Raw genomic sequence first — 19181 nt, 5'->3', positions numbered from 1 at the left:
GAACTTCCTTCTAATTTATCTGTAACCCAGTGTGCCCACTGTGTGCCAGGATACAGCAGGGGATGAAAGAGACCAGAACTCCTGCCCTCCTGAAACTGACATTCCAGTTGAGGAGACAGAGGAAACACAAGATGAATAAATATACTATCTGCTATGTCAGGTCATGCTCAGTGTTAGGGAGGAAAAAAGCCAGAAAGAGAGATTGGGAGGTGGTGATAGGAGGTGACAGCTGAGCCAAGAGCCGAAGGAGGTGAGGGAGTGAACCACTTGGAGATCTGGGAGAAGATGTTCCAAGTGTAGGGGCACAGCCTGTGCAAAGGCCCTGGGGCAGGATAGTGCCTGGTGTGTTGAATGAACAGCAAGGAGGTCCGTGTGTCTGGAGCAGAGTGAGCGAGGGGGAGAGAGGGAGGTGGGGAGGGCAGGGAGGGGACGGGGCAGGTTGTGCAGGGCCTTGTGCGTGGAGGGGAGGACTTGAGTTTTTACCCCGAGGGAGGTGGGAGTCCTGGAGGGCTGTGGGCAGAGGATGGACACGTTGTGGCTCAGTTTATACCAGGGTAAGCGTCCTCCCCACCTCTTATGGTTGTTGCAAGGATTAAATGAGTGCGCCCAGCAGAGAGCAGGCGCCCGGGCACCCACGGCTGCCCCATCCTTATTTGTGATCCTTATTTTTCCCGCTCCCCGGAGAGTTCACAGCTGGCCCTGGCAAGGCCGGCACACCTGGGGCCAGCCCCCCCGCCCCCCTGCCCTCCCCCCCCCACACCCCCGCACTCCGCGGTGTCGCCTTCCCGGGAGGCTCGGGTTCCCGGATCCCCTTACCCCGACGGCTCGGCTGTCGCTCCTTGGGCCGGGGGAGGGGAGGCTGCAGGAAGCGGCGGATCCGGCGGCTGTGGCCGTGGCCCCGGTGGCCGAGCTCCTCCTGCCATGGAGACCACAGCGGCCCGCGAGGCCCGGGGGGCCGAGGCCCCGCGCCTGCCCGCGCCCCCGCCCTCGCCCGCCGAGCCCCCAGCCGCGTCCCCCAGCCCGGCCGCGCCCCGAGCCCGCCCGCGCCTCATCTTCCGCACGCAGCTGGCTCACGGCAGCCCCACGGGCAAGATCGAGGGCTTCACCAACGTCCGCGAGCTTTACGCCAAGATCGCCGAGGCCTTCGGGATCGCGCCCACCGAGGTGAGGCCCCCGGACCCCCAGCACCCGAGGCCCACCGGCTGACCGGGGATAGGGGTGGACCCTGGACGCCGGGACTGGGGCCCCAGAACGCCCATCTTCGGATGGAGGGGACCCGATCTCCGGATCTCAGAGACGCACCTCTCAGATCCTGGGGTGTCCCTACCCGGTGGACCCCCTGCGCAAAACATGCGCACGTCTTAGGGTTAACGGATGCCTAGTTCGTCCAGGAAAACACTGGGCTGACCCAGCTAGGAGTGGACCCCAGCTCTCAGGGAAGCGCCTATGTTTCCTGGGCGCGGCTGCGGGGCTGTGGTTCCAGACAGCCCCCTTTCAGGTGAGAAGTCCGAGGCCGCGGGGGGTCAGGGGCTGGGTTGTAGGTGCGCCTCGCAGCCCCGAGGGGGCGCCAGCAGATTTAGAACAGTTTTAAAAGATCGGGGGTGACAGGGCAACGAAGGGTTAAAAGGGGAAGTCTGGGGGGTGGGAGAGGGGGCGTCCTCCTGCCCTAAGTCTCCTTCTCACCCTGCTCCCCATTCTGGGGGTCCCAGTCTCCTCGCCTCCCACCCCATTCTGAGAGGATCCCATACTCTGCCATTACACGTGACTGCGATCCTGGTAGGGGATGACTGGGGTCAGTTTCGTGCCTCTTTGCGCCTCGGTTTCCCTATCAGGCCCCTGAGCCCAACCCCCGGTTGTTCTGCGCAGACGGTGGGGGATGAATGAGGTCTGTCATTAATTTTGGGCTCCCCCTCCCCTCGGGACAGATCTTATTCTGCACCCTAAACAGCCACAAAGTGGACATGCAGAAACTCCTAGGCGGCCAGATAGGGTTGGAGGACTTTATCTTTGCCCACGTGCGCGGCGAGACCAAAGAGGTGGAGGTCACTAAGACCGAGGACGCCCTGGGACTGACCATCACTGACAACGGGGCTGGCTATGCCTTCATCAAGGTGCCCGTGGGGGCGGGTGGCTTCCCGGGTGCCCCTCTCTGCCCCTCTCTGGTGTGAACAGGACCTGAGAGGGGCCGCTGGGGTGGCCCTGTGAGTGACTCTGGGTCCCTGCAGAGGATCAAGGAAGGCAGCATCATCAACCGGATCGAGGCAGTGTGCGTGGGCGACAGCATTGAGGCCATCAACGACCACTCAATCGTTGGCTGCCGCCACTACGAGGTGGCCAAGATGCTCCGGGAGCTGCCCAAGTCGCAGCCTTTCACCCTGCGCCTGGTTCAGCCCAAGAGAGCTTTCGGTGAGGGCCACCTGGGGCCCAGGGGGCAAGCTGGTGGGGGGCGGCGGGGAAGCTCTTCCAGAAATTGGTCCTCTGCATGCACTGTGTGGCAAAGGGTGGGGGGATGGGACAGGATGGAAGGTTCTAGATGCCTCTGGTGACAGGACAGGGAGCTTCTGGCCCTGTATGAAGAACAGGAGGGTCATTTCTAGATTGTTATAGAGTTGGTCTGGGCATGGGGGTCAGGGGAGGCTTGGGAAGATTGGGAAAGGATGAGGAGGTATCTGGATCTATTTTGTAGCTGGTCTGGGAGCTTTTAAAGTACTGCTATGAGGCTCTGGTGAGTTCTTGAGAGTGACTCTCAAAGGGAGCTCTAGAATGGAGCTTTTCAAAGAGAAGTCTGTGACTGGTCCATGGATGAGATAAGGAGGTCCCCGTCGAAGAAGGATTCTTAACCTCAGCACTATTCACATCTGGGGCTGGATGACTGTTGTGGGGCGGTCTTGGGCACTGTCAGGTTCGACCTAACAGGTGCCAGTGTCTCCCCTGAGTTGTAACAATCAAAAGCGTCTCTAGGTATTGTCAATGTCACGGGGGGGGGCGCAAAATCACACTCCTCCCCCCCCCGCCCCCCATGCCAGCTGGGTTGAGAACCTTGATCTAGAATGTAGATCACCTTGTTTAGTTCAGCAGACAATTGTCTTCCATAAGCAGACTTTCTCAAGGAAGGAAGCAGGATGCTAATTTCCTTTCTGGCACAGGCTTCTTATCTCATCATGGACTGGCCCTTTGAGTCACCCTGTCCCAGAACAAGAGGTTCTAAAGGTGCCCTGGCCCATCTGGAGGGAGGTCCCAGGGGAGTGCGACAGGATGGGGTCCTAGATCTGCCCTGGAGCAGGACAGTGAACTCTGAGAGCCGTGAGCAGGTTAGGAAGAGCCAATTCTAGAGCAAGGAGCTTTCTAGATTGATCCTCTGGGAACAAGGAGAATCTTCAGCAGTCTCTTCTAGAGAAAGTCACTTTGAGAGGAGGAGGGAAATTTGAGGGAAGAAAGGATTCTCAAGCCTGGTCCCTGAGGATTCACCCATGGACATAAGGAGGACTTTGAAGGGTAGGAAGGTTCTAGAAAGGCTCAGCTGGTGGCTTCTGAGTGTTCAGGAAGATATGGATCTGCCCAGAACACATGCACCTCCCCCACTCCGTCCCCTCCAGATATGATCGGCCAGCGAAGCCGGAGCAGCAAATGCCCCACGGAGGCAAAAGTCAGCAGCGGGAGGGAGACCCTGCGGCTTCGGTCGGGGGGGGCCGCCACTGTGGAGGAAGTGGTGAGTGGAGGGAGAAGGGTGGGCAGCAGGGTCTCTTGCACCTCGGGCTCTATCGCTGACTCAGCATGACCTTGGGTAAGACCCTCTCCTTTGCCCAGCCTCAGTTTCCCTACCTGCAAAGTGGGCCCTTGTCAGTCAGGGCAGTAATGGTGGGACCGGAAGCATTGACTGATGTGTGGTCCCAGTCTGCTGTCACCTAAGGGGTGGGGGACTGGGGAGGGGGCTGGGCCGGAGTGATCCCAGGCTTCTGACCCTCTGCTTTGCTCCCTACGACCCCAGCCTAGTGAATTTGAGGAGGAGGCATCTCGGAGGGTGGATGACCTGCTGGAGAGCTACATGGGCATTCGGGACCCAGAGCTGGGTAAGGGGCCAGGGTAAGCCGGGTGGACCCTGGGGGGAGGACAGCCCATGGGGAGGAGGCAAGGGTCCCAGGGGAAGCTGGCGTCCCCCCAGGGAGCGCCCTCACCCACTTCCCCTCGGCTCGGCCTGCAGCGTCCACCATGGTGGAGACATCCAAGAAGACAGTGAGTGTCCAGGAGTTTGCACGCCATTTAGACTCCGTTTTGGGCGAGTTCGCCTTCCCGGACGAGTTTGTGGTGGAGGTGTGGGCCGCCATCGGCGAGGCCAGGGAGGCCTGTGGCTAGTCTGCCCCGGGGCCGAGCGCAGCCCCAGCCCGGAGCCCAGCCCCATGTCCCAGCCCTCCCGGCCAGTTCCCCAAGCCCAGCCCTGCTCTGGAGTCCAGAAGCCCAGATCTGAGACCCAGCCTTGCTCTAGAGCCCAGCCCAGCTCAGAGACCAAGCCCAGATCTGAGACTGGTATCACCTCCAGAACCCACACCAGTTTTGAGACTGAGCCCAGCCCCGAGACTCGGCCATGCTCTAGAACCCAGCTCAGCTCGGAGACCAAGCGCAGCCCTGAGACCACGTTCACCTCTAGAACCCATACCAGTTTTGAGACCAGGCGCAGCCCTGAGACCCAGCCCTGCTCTAGAACCCAGCCCAGCTCAGAGACCAAGCCCAGATCTGAGACCCAGCCCTCCCCTAGAACCCAGCTCAGCTCGGAGACCAAGCTCCCCTCTAGAGGCAAGGCCAGCTCTGAGATCACGTTCACCTCTAGAACCCATACCAGTTTTGAGACCAAGCCCAGCTCTGAGACCAAGCCCTGCTCTGGAACCCAGGCCAGCTCAGAGACCAAGCCCAGATTTGAGACCCAGCCCTCCCCTAGAACCCAGCTCAGCTCGGAGACCAAGCTCCCCTCTAGAGGCAAGGCCAGCTCTGAGATCACGTTCACCTCTAGAACCCATACCAGTTTTGAGACCAAGCCCAGCTCTGAGACCAAGCCCTGCTCTGGAACCCAGGCCAGCTCTGAGGCCCAGTTCATCACCAGAACCCAAGCCAGTTCTGAGATGCAACCCAGCTCCAGAACCCAGCTCTCCTCTAGAACCCAGGACAGCTCAGAGACCAAGCCCAGATCTGAGACCCAGCCCTGCTCTAGAACCCAGCTCAGCTCGGAGACCAAGCTCCCCTCTAGAGGCAAGGCCAGCTCTGAGACCACGTTCACCTCTAGAACCCACACCAGTTTTGAGACCAAGCCCAGCTCTGAGACCAAGCCCTGCTCTGGAACCCAGGACAGCTCTGAGGCCCAGTTCATCACTAGAACGCAAGCCAGTTCTGAGATGCAACCCAGCTCCAGAACCCAGCTCTCCTCTAGAACCCAGGACAGCTCTGAGGCTAAGCTGAGCTCTGATATAAAGTCAAGTTTGGGAACCCAGACAAGTTTTAAGAGGCACCCCGGCTCTGAAATCAATCCTAGTTCTGAAAGTCAGGCCAGCTTTATGACCCAGCCCTGCCTTAAAACTCGACCCAACTCTGGAACGCAAGACAGTTCCATGACCCAGTTGTACCTGGACACCTGGTCTAGCTCAGAAACACCAGTTAGTTCTGGAACCCAGGTGAGACTCAAGAAGCAGCCCAGTTCCAGAAGCCACATCAGCTCAGGATTCAAAGACAGTTCCGAAACGCAACCCTATTCTCATGCCCAGACCAGCTCAGGAACCCAGATGCACGCTGCAGAGCAGTCCAGGCCCAGACCCCACCCCCATACTAGGGCCCAGCCCAGCTCCAATGATGAGTCCAGCTCAGAGACTGAGCCCAGCTCTATACCCCAGACTAGCGCAACAAGCAGATCTATCTCCAGAATTCAGACAAGCTCTGGACCCCCATCCATCTCTGGGGCAAGGCCCGCCTCCAGAGCTCCACTTGATGCCAAGACCCACCCTCACTGCAGAACACAGAGCAGCTCTAGAACATCATCCAGCTCTGGGACCCAGACAGACTTCAAGGCTTGGCCAACTTGCAGAGTTCAGTCCAGCTCAGGCACTCCACCCAGCTCCAGAACTCAGCTCAGTTCTAGAGCGCAGGCCGGCTCTGAAATCCCATCAAGCTCTAAAACACAGTCAATTGCTGAGACCTACTTGAGTTCCAGAGTCCAGCTAAAGTCTGGGCCTGGGACCCAGACCAATGCAGCAACAGACTTAAGCTCCACAGCTCTGTCGAGCTCTGAGAGCAGGCCCAGCTCCAGAACCCAGCCCTGCCTGGGAACTCAAAACACCTCTGGGACCCAGCTCGTCTCAGAAACCCTGCAAAGCTCTAGAAACCAACTCCAGACCACACCCCCAGGCAACTCTGCTATTGAGCCGGACTTTGGGAGACAGACCAGCTCTGGAACTCCGCTCATCTCTACAGCCCAGCCCAGCTCTGGGACCCAGACCAGTTCAAGAATACAGCCCAGTTCTGGAACCCAACCCAGCTCCGGAACGCAGACCAGTTCTGGAACCCAGCTCATCTCTGAGACCCAGCCCAGTGCAATAATGCAGCCCCTCTCTGGAGTCCACCTCATTTCTGAAACCGAAACCAGCTCCAGAACACAGACCAGTTCTGGAACCCAGCTCAACTCTGAGACCCAGCCCAGCTCTGGGACCCAGACCAGTGCAAGAATTCAGCCCAGCTCTGAAGCCCAGCTCAGCTCCAGAACCCAGTTCAGCTCTAGAATTCAGTTCAGAGCTGAGACTCACCACAGCTCTGAAACCCAGACCACTTCAAGAACCCAGCCCAGCTCTGGAATCCACCTTACTTCCAGAACCGAATCTGTTTCTGAAACGCAATCCGGCTCCAGAAGCCAGACCAGCTCAAGAATACAGCTCAGCTCTAGAAATGGGCTCCGCCCACCAACCCCTGGCCTTGACCCCAGAACCCAGGCTGATCCCACTGCCCCAGCCCGACCTCAACACCCAGGCCCATCACTCAGAGCCCCACCTACAGGTCCTAGGAGGGTCTCTCACCCTCAGTCCCATGATCGGGTTCAAGGAGCCCAGGCCGATACTGGCCCAGGCCGAAGCCCATCCACTTCTGCCCTGTTCCCACGGCCGTGGTCCCCCTCCGTCCCGCAGAAACCAGCCCTTCCCCCCAAGCCCCAGCTGAGACCCCAGAAGTCCACCCCACCCACCAAATCTGTCATCCCTAGTTCTGCCACCAGGGCGGCCCTCCTGCATTCCCAGCCCCCTGAACCCTCAGCTCAGGGGCCTGCCCCCTCCCCCGAGCTCAGGGAGCCAGAGCCAGCTCCGCCGGCGTCAGAGCCCCTCCCCTACCATGGGGGGCTATAGCTTGGGGGTGACATACTTGTGGTCCCCATCCCCTCTCCTGCCCCTCCCAGCCTGGGTCCCCCAGAAGCAGCCGGTGACCTCATTCCCCCACAGGCGGCGGGGTGGGGGGCGGTGAGGGAGGGTGGACACAGGGGCTTTGGTTTCACCCGGGCCTGGCTCTGGGAGCTGTAAGCAGATCCCAGGTCTGTGGAGGGGAGGCGGGGTGAGGCGGGGCGGGGGGGGAAGTTGGGGCAGGAGGCGTTTTCCCCCTCATGTACCTCGAGGGCTCATGGGGAATAAAGGCACCTCCCACCCCTGCAGCTCTGTGTGTCGTTTTTGGGGGGTGTTTGGGGGAGAGCAGAGGAAGGGGCAGGCGTGAGGGTCTGGGGGGCTGACATGACAGCACTAGATGCTTCTTACGTGGCTACGATGTGCCAGGCACATTGTTAAGTGCTAAGCGTGCAGGTGCTCATGGACCTGCAGACGCACGGTGCTCTAGACAAACTCACTCGTTCGGCCATTCTGTCTGCCTTTACTGAGCACCTACTATGGGCCAGGAGCTGCTTGTTCAAGGCATGGGGAGTCTGAAGGGCTGAGTGAATAGATGGCTAAACCACAAGCTTATGAGGGAGTGCATCCCATCTGCCGTGGAGGAAGCAGGCGTGTACGCCATGGTCCCTGTGTGTCTTGCCCTCTCTTTTCCTCACCTGCAAGATGGGCTTAATCCCAGAACCCTCTCTTAGGGGCTGTAGGGAGGCTTCCAGGAGATCCAAGCTGTAAAGTGCTTAGGGAAGACTCAATAAAGGAACTGGGGACAGGAGCTGGAAGCCAGCCCAACCTCCACAGCCCCCCAGTCCTGCTCGGCTGCCACACGGTTGGATAGGAATATTGATACAAGAAACTTCAATAATTGACGATTTCAGAGCCAAAAGAGATTATATTTTGGCAAGAGAGGGAGTCTCTTGCCCGTTCTCATTCAACCTTTTCTAGACAGAGACTTCTCAAATTGGGCTGTCAAAGGGAATCAACTGTACCCCAGTAAGCAGGTCATATTCAGGGGTCAGAGGGGGTCAGAGTCCCCCATTTCTGGAGGATTTCTGCAAGGGGAGGCTTACAAGTCTGCTTTCCTCCAGACACCATCCCAGCATTGCCCACACCCTTCCTGGGATTGGGAGGGGCCTCTGAGTGGGGAGGGGTGGAGAGAGGGGAGGGGCTTTGGAAAGGGGAGTCAGGGAAGAGTTGGAGGGTCCCCAGGGATGATGGAAGACAGCACACAATCCTGCCACTCAAACTGTCCATCCTGCACTCCTGGCTCCTGGACTTCCGAACAGGCAGATGCGACTGACAGGGAGGACAAAGTTTAGATGGGGGACATGCTGGCAGGGTGCTCTGTCCTTCCAGAGCTGCCCCCGACATCCAGCCCTGGCCCTACTGCATCGTGGACCTGCGGGTGAGCTGGGGTTGCAGGGAGAGAGACCTGGGCCGGGTACTGAGGCGAGGGTGGAGGCGCCGGATCACCGCCCGGCGAAACAGGATGTACACCCAGGGGTCGAGGATCTGGTTCCAGGTGGCCACGCGCAGGTAGATAAGCAGCTGCTTCTCGGTGGCTCGGGACAGCTGCCCAGTCGGGCTCATGGCAGGCGGGCTCCGCAGCACCGTCTGGGCGATAAAGACCTGCGGGGGGAGGGGTGTGTGTGCGTGTGGCCAGAGCGGTCAGCCGGGGGCCAGGCCGGCCACCAGCCCTGCCCTCCACCAGTACCTGCCCGGGCCACCTGCCATCCACCGAGACCCCGTGCTGATTTTGTCCCCGAGGTGCTGTGTGACCCCGGGAGAGCTGCCTGACCTCTCTGAGCTTCAGCTGATGTGGCCGAAAAATAGCACACTTTTCCTGCTCTTCTCCTGGGCACAATTAAACGTGGTGGACAAGAGGACTTGCAGGTGCGAGCAGGTGGAATCACTGTGACTGCCAGTTTTATTATTCTATCAAACATTTATATTTTATACAAATTTTATAATATAATATCAAATTATGGTATAAAATTGTATATTAAATAATTAAATTTTATGTTGTTTATTTTAAGTCAGTTTATATTATATTAAAATTTATAGTTTATAAAATTTTGTGTTAAATAATTTTTGTTAAATTCTTATATTAAATCACTTTAATATATTTTATTAAATATTGGATTTTATATTTAATATTATACAATATATAATGTAATACGGTATTTACAGATTATCATAGAATATAATTAGTTACCTAATAATTAATATATTGTTAATTATAACTATTATATATAGTTATGTTATATATATTATATAGTATTTAAAGTTATATATGTAATTATATAATATATAACATAATTATAAGGATGTGACTATATATTACATAATGATTGATATAATTATTAAGAATTAATAATATGTAATTATAGCTATATGTTATATCGTATTTAACAATTACATAATATATATTATATAATGATTGATATATTATTAAGTATGAATGAATAATATATAACTACAGTTATATGTTATATAGTATTTAACAGTTATATAATATATAACTATATATTATATAATGATTGATATAATTGTTAAATATTAAGTAATAATATGTAATTATAGTTATATGTTATACAGTATTTAAAAATTATATAATGATTGATATAATTATTAATTCTAATCTAATCTAATTAATTATAATTATTATATTTCATAATTATAATAAAATTTATACTATAGTTAATATAATTATATTCATATTGTATTGCATGTATTATACTAAAATAAATTTTTTCTTTTTTTTTTGGCTGCACCATACAGCTTGCGGGATCTTAGTTCCCTGACCAGGGATTGAACCTGTGCCCTCAGCAGTGTAAGTGCAGAGTCCTAACCACTGGACCGCTAGGAAATTCCCCCACAATTATTATTTTAAAATTGTTTCCTGAGCACCTAGTGTGCTGGGCAATTCTGGGGACACTGCAGTGGCCAAGACAGACCCAGGTCCCACTTGCACAGGTTCACAGGCTCACAGCCCCATTAGGACAGGTGACCAGGTGGTTGCAGCTTGGCGGTGGGAGTGGGGGTGACCTAGCAGTGATGGAGGCACCGTTGGAGCCCAGAGTAGGAGCCTGACCGGGCTTGGGAGAGGTAACCAGATGGCGAATAGGAGTTTCCCAGGTGAGTTTGAAGGAAGTGTCTGTGGGCCTTTCTTCTGGGACAATAGGGAGCTATGGGAGGTTTTAGAGCAGGAGTTGCCTCATGGGCCAAATCTGGCCTGCCACCTGTTTTTGTTTTGCTTTGTTTGCTTTATTTTTGCCTTTTGGGTTTGTTGTTTTGCAAGGAATGTTTTTACATGTGTCAATGGTGAGAGAAAAAAATTAGAAAGCATATTTTGGGGGTTTTTTAATTTAAAAAAATTTTTATTTTTATTTTTTATTTTTTGGCCATGTCACGCAGCATGCTCAACTAGGGATCGAACCCACACCCCCTGCAGTGGAAGCACGGAGTCTTAACCACTGGGCCACCAGGGTAGAGGCCTAGAAAGCATATTTTGTGACGTGACAATGACATGAAATTCAAATTTCAGAGTCCGTAAATGAAGTCCTATTGGTGCACAGCCACGCCCGTTTGTTTCCATGTAGCTTTCATGCCACAGCAGCAGAGCTGCGTCGTTGTCACAGAGACTGTGTTTAAAGGGTTTACTATATGGCCTTTTAGGAAAAACTTTGCTGCCCAAGGGGACCAGGAATCGTTTAATGATTCAGTGATTCTACCTAGGATGCCTTCCTGGTTTTTACCTAACAGTTCAACTTCTATTTATCCTACAAAGCCTCAGTTCCAATGGCTCAGAGCAGGGCAGGGCTCATCCTGGCTATTTCAAGAGAGTCAAGGCTGGAGGGCAGGGAGAAAGAAGAGGCTGAGACAGATCCTTGTCAGGGACCTCTTGGTGAAGGTGACATTTGAGGTAAGACATGGAGGAGTGAGGGAGTGATCCATGTGGAGATCTGAGGTGGGGGAAAGCATTCCAGGCAGAGGGTACAGCCCAGTGCAAAGGTCCTGGGGCAGGACCGGGCCTGGCATGTTGGAGGAACAGCCAGGAGGTCCATGTGTCTGGAGCAGAGTGAGCGAGGGGGAGAGAGGGAGGAGGGGAGGGCACGGAGGGGACGGGGCAGGTCGTGCAGGGCCTTGTGGGTGGCAGGGAGGACTTAGGCTTTTACCCTGAGGGAGGTGAGAGCCCTGGAGGGCTGTGGGCAGAGGGGGGACCTGACTCAGGTGCTCACAGGCACCGTCTAGATGCTGCTCGATAAATAATAATGATAATAATTACAAGTGAATATAGAAATGGCCTCAGCTCGACACAGATGTAGAGAATAAACGTATGGACACCAAGTGGGTAAAGTGGCGGGGTGGGGCGGTGGTGGTGGGATGAATTGGGAGATTGGGATTGACATACATACACTAATATGTATAAAATAGATAACTAATAAGAACCTGCTGTATAAAATAAATAATAAAATACAAAATAAAATACAAAAAAAGAAATGGCCTCAGCTCTATGAGACCAGGCCTGGGAGGGACACCCCAGGTACAGAACAGAAGCACATTTCTCAGCCGGAAGCATCATCCTGTAACTGCCACTCCCCTGGGACCCATCAGTGCCTGCAGCTTCACGTATCACAAAAAAAATTATGTTCCTTTCTTTTTTTTCTCCCACCACCGACACACGTAAAAATATTCTTAGCAAAACAAAGCAAACCAGATTTGCAATCTTCCTATCCCACAGGTTTAGCTTTTGTTTTAGCCCTTATCACCTCCTAATATCTACCACTTCACTTATTTATATACTATGTTTATTTTCTGTCTTCCCCACGACCTAAGAGTTCCAGGAAGTCAGGCAGTTTTGTCAGCTTTGTTCCCTGTGCAGTGCCTAGACCAGAGCCAGCAACACACTCATACATAGCTCAGTAAATGTTTGTTGAAGGAACCAATGAACAAATGAGTTCATGTCATCATCCTGACAGTCACTCTGAGAGGCTGGCACCTTTTTAGTCATCCCCATAATAGGGGGAGATTGAGGCTGGAGGAGATTGAGGCTGGAGATTGACCCGTAGCCAGAGTCACATGATAAGTCCTTGTTGGATGTGGGCTGGAAACCAAGTATCTGATTCCAGTCTCCAGACTTGTCGCCATACAGTCAGAAATGGAAAAATAACCACTCCAAGTGGCCAATTACATCAATCAGTGGAAGGACTTCAGCAAGCTCCCCTGACTCAGGGAAGATCTGTGCAAGGCTAGGGTCCAGCCCAGAACTAGGCACAAAGTAGAAATGATTCAGTAATTGTACCTGGAATGTCCTCCCTGCTTTTCTCTGGCAGGTAAACTCCTCTTCATCCTTCAAAACCCCAGCTCCAATGCCCCTCTTCCAGAAAGCCTTCCCTGATATCCCAGGGAGAGCCTGGGAGCCCTTCCCTGGGCATCTCAGTCCCAGGACACTGCCTCTGCCCCAGTCCTGCCCCCAGTTTGGGATTATCTGTGTCTTGCTCATGGGTTCCTCAAGGAAGGACCCTTGAACACTGGGGTCATGCCCACATTTTCTTGGGCGGACAAGAACCTGAGGGTTATGAATTCATTCGGGAGGAACCGAGGCCCAGTCACCAAGGGTGGGTGGGAGACCCCGGCAGCCCCTGCCCCCGCCACTCACCAGCAGCGGCATCCAGCAGATGCTGGCCACCACCATGATGCCCGTGAGCTGAGCCATCATCTCGACCTCGCAGTCCCGTGGGCGCTGCTGAGCGGCCTCCTGCCCGTGGTAGACGTGGCACAGGGTGGCCACGCTGATCGTGTTGAGCAGGAAGGAGAGCCCCACTGAGAGGCTGCCAAGGAGGGTGAAGAGCAAACCGAAGGCCACATCCCCTGGCTCGGCACCGAGTGTGAGGAAGCACCAGGAGCCCGGGTACTGCACGGTGTAGCGACCCACACCCAGCAGGGGCAGCAGGCCCAGCGCCAGCGCGGCGGCCCACACCAGCCCCACCGTGGTCCAGGCCCGGCGCTGCGAGGAGGCTGCGGGCCGTGAGAAGGGCCGGGTGATGCCCAGGTAGCGCTCCGAGGCCATGGCGGCCCCCAGCAGCAGCGGGCACAGGCCAAAAAAGACCATGATGACGCCCATGAAGTGGCAGAGGCTGCAACCGGGGTCCACGACCTGCCAGTCAAAGAGGGCGGCGTGCTGGGACACCACGATGGTGCCAGTGACCAGCAGCCCCATGAAGTCAGTGATGACCAGGCCGCAGAGGAAGGTCAGGAAGGAGGATCGCACATGGGAGCTGCCCTGCCGTGCACTCACCAGCACACTCAACGCCAGCAGGTTGGAGGCCAGGCCCACCAGGCAGAAGGAGGCTGCGAACCAGGGGGAGGCGATCAGGCGCCGTTCCTCCAGCGTGATGTTTGTTGGCCGCAAACAGGGCCCCAGAGAACTGCCATTGGGCCACATGGCGCCAGAGCGGAGTGGGGAGGGTCACCACCCCATCAGGCCAAGGCTGCAGGTAGGGTGGACTGGCACTGGCTCAGGCACACCTGGGGAGGGTGGTGGCGGAAGAGAAGATTTGCTGGTGATTCATTCTGCATTTTAGTCTGAGCAGCCCTGGTGAACTCCTACACAACCTTCAATGCCCCAGCTCAAATATCCCCTCCTATAGGAAGCCTTTCCTGACCTATCTCACTCCCTACTCAGTAAGTATTACTATTACTACTATGACTAGCTCCAGCCCTGTCCTGCCCAGGCTCAGTGACCCTCAAGGGTGAGGATCAGTTCTGTCTCCTCTGGGAACCCTGAAAGACACCAGTTAGTATTTGCCAGGTCTCAGAGAAGGGCTGAGAAGCCCCAGTTTGAACTCCAGCCCTCGTACCCACTGTGTGACCCCAGGCAAATGATTTCTTCTCTCTAAACTTCCATTTCCCTGCTGGTCATCCATCTGAGCCCTTGGTGGACTGCAGAATCCAGAACAGATTTCAGCTATTGTAAAACAGGACACACCCAGTGTGGGGAGGGCAGCTGGCTGGTGGCCAGAGGTCGCCGGTTCTCGAGCAGGCTCCAAGGTCAGCCTTGTGGGTCACAATTTGTCGTGAAATTGTGGGAGAAACCCGGCCCCATTGGTGTTTTAGGGAGAGCCTTCCTCACATGTTGGAATCGTGTAGATTCTTTTTTTCCCCCGTTTTTGTTTAATAAGAAATAAACCCAGAAATCCAGTTCCATCTGGGAGCAAAACTCAGGTCATGTGGAGCAGCAGGATCCCTAGGGACGGGCTATAAACAATAGGAGGAGGGTAATGGGCTATAAACTACCCTGTGTGGGGCTGGGGGAGAAAATTGGAGAGACATATGGGTCTGACTGCCTCGGGTGTGGACGAATCAGCCAGATATGGGGACGTCGAGTAGAAATAAAATGAGACCATTCAAAAGCCAGCTTCCAGGGGCTTCCCTGGTAGTCCAGTGGGTAAGACTCCGCGCTCCCAATGCAGGGGTCCTGGGTTCAATCCCTGGTCGGGGAACTAGATCCCACATGCATGACGCAACTGAAGAGTTACATGCCGCAACTAAGAGTCCACATGCCACAACTAAGAAGTCTGCATGCTGCAACTAAGAAGTCCGCATGCCGCAACTATTCCCCAAAAGGACACAGCAGGGAGGGCGTAAGGTCACCCAGGCGGCCGGCACCCCACCCTGGGCGCACACCACGAGCCATCCTTGTGCTGGCAGGGAGGGGGCACTGGGTGGCAGGATCAGAGTGGGCAAAGGTGGGGAGGCAGGACCATGGGAGGCACAGATGGCCCAGGCAGTTAAAGCTCAGAAAGGTCCTCTTATGATCCCCATTTTGCAAAGGCAGGGAACCTGAGGCACAGAGAGGTTAAATAACTAATCCAAAGTCACACAGCCTAGCCGGGGTGGATCTGAGATTTAAACTCGGGCCTCATTACATACAAATGTGTGTAATTGAGTCAAAGGCCTGCGAGTCAGGTAGAGGCTGGTAGGAGGTGGGTGTGGAGGGTCACCATCATTGGAATTTCCCTTGATGAAAAACAGATAGGATTTTTCTAGGGAATTCCCTGGCGGCCCAGTGGTTAAGACTCCGAGCTTTCACTGCCGAGGGCATGGGTTCAGTCCCTGGTCAGGGAACTAAGATCCTGCAAGCTGTGCAGCTCAGCCAAACAAGACAGACAAAAAACACACCAACCAAACAAACAAAAAAAAGGGATAGAATTTTTCTAAAAAGTTGGTCAGACTGGATTCGAACACTGACTTTGCCACGAACCCTGAGGGGAGTCAAGCCCCCGCTCTGAGTCTCAGTCTCCCTTCCTATAAGATGGGGCGGATGATGAGAATGACTTCGTCTGTGCCCAGGGCTAAGCCCACGCAGGCGCTCCATTCGTGCTGGCCCTGAGCCCATGCCTGTGACCCGGCCTCAGCACTGAGCGTGCTGGCTACCCCCTCACTCCCCATCTCATTAATTCAGCTCAGCAACTCCTTATTGAGCCTCATAAATTATCCAGCTCCTGCTGGCCAGCTCCACAGAGCTTCCCTCCCAGGCTGAGAGCCAAGGCCACTGCCACTTCGATGGGGGCGGGGCCTGGAGACGGAAACCTGAACCCCAGAGGGGTGGGGGCTTTCCGCGGTGCTCGGCCAGCTGAGCCCTCCACTCCCCGGCAGGGGTGTGCTCCTTGCCGTCTCCGATTTCGCCTGCACTCGGATTCCCCCTGGGGCGGGGCGCTTGCTCCCTCCCTCCCTTGAGAGCTGGCAATGCGCTGTTTCTAAACATTCCTGGGGACTCAGGGCTGTGCCTGCAGGCACTGCCCCTGCCTCAGCCCTGAGTGGCCGCCAGCTCCTCCCAGGTCTCATGGTCTCCTGGTTCCCCACCCTTGCGCGGGAGCTTATGCACCCGGGGACACACACCCCGTGTCTGCCTCGTCTCCCATGTCTGGGAACAAGCCTGTGGCCCAGGGCCTTTGGCCTGGGGGAGGCTGGAAACTGGCACCACTCCCTCTGGCCCCAGCCGGTGGTTTCCAGTCCCCCCGAGGGGTTCAGGTGAGAGCGGGCAGCTCAAGTTCCCCAGGCAAGCGGGCCAGAGGGGCACCTGGCGAGGCCTCCCTTCCCCTCCCACATTGGCCAGGAGGGCTGGCAGGGCCCCCACCCTGCAGGGGACCGTGCTCTTCCCAGCCCGAGGGCCATAAGCACCACGGTGTGGCCCTTGGGGGAAGTGCTCTCCCTCTCTGTGCCTCAAAAGAAACATGGACCCCAGATTTGCTGGACAAACCCAGGATTCCATGGCCCGAGAGTGGGGAGGTTTGGACTTTGAAGGTCCAGGATTCTGGAATTCTAACGAGTTCCCAGTTCTGGAAGCTGAAGGCCTCAAGAATCTAGAATTTCAAGGGGCTGAGGTTCCAGAACTTTGACGGGAATTTGGTTGGGTCCTGGGTTCCAGAAATCTCTCTCGGGTCCTGGCTCCTCTCTGGAGGATGGACTTTCAGTGCTCCCTCAGCCTCCCTCGGTGAGGCTGGGAGGGATCCGTCCACCGCTGTCCCAGAGGCCTGTGCGCTGGGTCGGGCTCGGGCACCAGGCTGGTCCTCCCTCCGCCCACCATGGTGGCCCCGATGGAATGTGGTCTTTGGTTCCCAAGGGCCAGGCCCCTCCTCTGTCTGAAGGTCCGTCATCACCTCTGCCCCATTCTTCTCCTCCCGCTTCTGTGATCCATCCGTCTTTCAACAAGTCCCTCTTTCTCTTGACACACCACCACCTGGCCTGCCTGGCCTGCCCGGCCTGCCTGTCCTCACGCCATGGACCCACCCAGCCTCCCCCAAGGGTGACGGTGACCTCAGACAAACTCGGACTGGAGCCCGCAATCTGCCACTGCCCAGCTGGGGGCTCGACCTTGCTGAGTCTCAGTTTCCCCCTCTGTGAAATGGGGATAACAAGGACACCGACTCGCCTGCTGGCATTCTGGCTGGTCTTCCCAGGCCTGACCTGCTCCTGCCACTGAGACTTTGCCTCCGCTGTGCCCTCCCCATCCCCACCCCGCCTGGTGCACCCTTCCTGCTTCCTGGCTGTGCTCACAGCTCATCTCCTGGCTGCGTGCATGGGGCAGCCAGGTGGGAGCCCTGATGCTCTGTGTGACCTTGGCCCACTTCCACGTTTCCTAAGTCCTTTAATGCTGCCCAGGTGACAAACGACGATGTCTTCTGGCATGAAAGTGCAGGGACCAGGCCAATCTCTGCATAAGTTCCTGCCCTTACCCGATGCAGACCTGCACGCCTGAGGGTGTGGACCCCCTCCACGCCCTTGTGCAGCCACAGACGCCCACACAGACACAAACGCATACATGCAGGGCCACTGTCAGTCCCCAGGCCCACCCCTGCCTTCCCCTACCACAAGACTCAATTTCCGGGAACCTTTCCTGTTTGTGACAGCAGCCAAGCCCCCACCCCAGAGGCATCACAGTCAGCCTGCCAGGGTTGGAGCTGAGCCTTGGCCCGGACTCACACGGTCCCTCCCTGTGAGCCTCAGTTTCCTTATCTGTCCAGTGGGTGTCCCCAAGCACCAGCGGGGGACGGATGGGTGATGAAGGGACAGGACCCAAGCCAGGCGGCCAGTGGTTAATGATGGGCACAACTCCGAGTGTGCACACACACAACCAACCAGACGTGTGCTCACACTCACAGCCACAGCCAGCACCCTGGCTCCCTCCCCGGCTGTAGTGGCACCGCAGGACACGGAATGGCCGGGCACAGACCCAGGGAAACCCACACACAAAGTACATTCTCCGCCACACTGGCCACAGAGGCACACGCAGGTGCCCAGGGCCGGTAGCACTCCAGGCACGGGACCCAAGCTCACCAATGCCCCGGAACACCCAGCACCTGGCAATTGTCACCGCCCACGGTGAAACACCCACAGCAGGGCGGGTCACCGCAGGATACACCCAAGGCACACCTGCCCACTCTCATGCCCCGCCCCTAACCTGATGGCCAATTGTCCTCAGCAGGCGATGGTCGATGGGGCGTACAGGGGTAGCCAGCCGCGCAGTCGTGTCCCGGCGGACCTGCGGGTGCCGGGCTGGAGGGGGGCGTGCGGAAGCGGAAGCAGGGCGGCTTCCGGGGCCCCTGAGGAAACTGAGTCACAGCGGGAGAACCACGCCGAGGACCCCGGCACTGCCACGTCGCGGCGGGACACAGATAGAGGGTGGGGCGGGGCGGGGCGGGGTCCCGGGCCGCGGGAGGGGCGGCGAGGTCCCCTCCCGGCCTGGAGGGGGTTCGGCGGGGACTAAAAATAGCCCGGGGCTGGGGCTCCGTTCTGCGGCCGGCGCCCGTCTCTGCTAGTGTCTGGCTCAATCTCTGTGTCTTTCGGTCTGTCTCCCATCAGCCCCTCCAGTCCCGCGCTGGCCACGCCCCTCCCGCCCGGGCCTGGCTGATGAGGGTCAGTGGGCGCGCCCTAGCCCAGCGGGGAAACCGCGAGGCCTCCTGGGGGAGGGGGCGCCCATGGGACCCCAGGGCCGTAGGGGCAGGGGCGGTGGCCGGGGTGGCCGGCGCCCTCTCGGGAGCCTCCGCCCGCTCCCCTCCCCCAAGCCCGCCCCAGCCAGGTCCCCTCCCGGCGCTCCGGCCGCCAAGCCCAGTGTTATTCACCGTCCGGGCTGCACCCGAGGATGAGAGGGGGCGGGGCGGGGGCGGGCCCGGCGGGCCCCGCTCCCCAGGGCGCCAGACCCCGACCCAGGGACCCAGGGCTCAGAGCTGGTGAACCCGGTGGGGTAGGGCCTGGCACACAGTAGGTGCCTCATCAATGTAG

At 56.5% G+C, this 19181-nt stretch overlaps 3 protein-coding genes across 3 annotated transcripts; 2 read left to right on the top strand and 1 right to left on the bottom strand.

Annotated features, from left to right (window-relative positions):
- Positions 1 to 921: 921 nt before the first annotated feature.
- Positions 922 to 4353, top strand: GIPC3 (GIPC PDZ domain containing family member 3; the record flags this gene model as incomplete). Its single annotated transcript, XM_082835156.1, has 6 exons — positions 922 to 1164; positions 1926 to 2111; positions 2226 to 2406; positions 3597 to 3709; positions 3989 to 4070; positions 4202 to 4353. The coding sequence occupies 6 exons, from the start codon at positions 922 to 924 to the stop codon at positions 4351 to 4353; spliced, it is 957 nt and encodes a 318-aa protein (XP_082691282.1).
- Positions 4354 to 5597: 1244 nt separating this feature from the next.
- Positions 5598 to 7370, top strand: LOC309959952 (uncharacterized protein; the record flags this gene model as incomplete). Its single annotated transcript, XM_082836495.1, has 2 exons — positions 5598 to 6698; positions 7158 to 7370. The coding sequence occupies 2 exons, from the start codon at positions 5598 to 5600 to the stop codon at positions 7368 to 7370; spliced, it is 1314 nt and encodes a 437-aa protein (XP_082692621.1).
- Positions 7371 to 8777: 1407 nt separating this feature from the next.
- Positions 8778 to 13842, bottom strand: TBXA2R (thromboxane A2 receptor; the record flags this gene model as incomplete). Its single annotated transcript, XM_082834850.1, has 2 exons — positions 8778 to 9023; positions 13057 to 13842. 2 exons carry the CDS (start codon positions 13840 to 13842, stop codon positions 8778 to 8780), a joined length of 1032 nt encoding a protein of 343 aa, XP_082690976.1.
- Positions 13843 to 19181: the final 5339 nt, after the last annotated feature.

The sequence above is a fragment of the Leucopleurus acutus genome (genome assembly GCF_964270905.1).
Source record: "Leucopleurus acutus genome assembly, chromosome: 3".
Taxonomy (NCBI): domain Eukaryota; kingdom Metazoa; phylum Chordata; class Mammalia; order Artiodactyla; family Delphinidae; genus Leucopleurus; species Leucopleurus acutus.
Note: the sequence above shows the minus strand (reverse complement) of the source record. Positions and strands in the feature narration are given on the sequence as shown.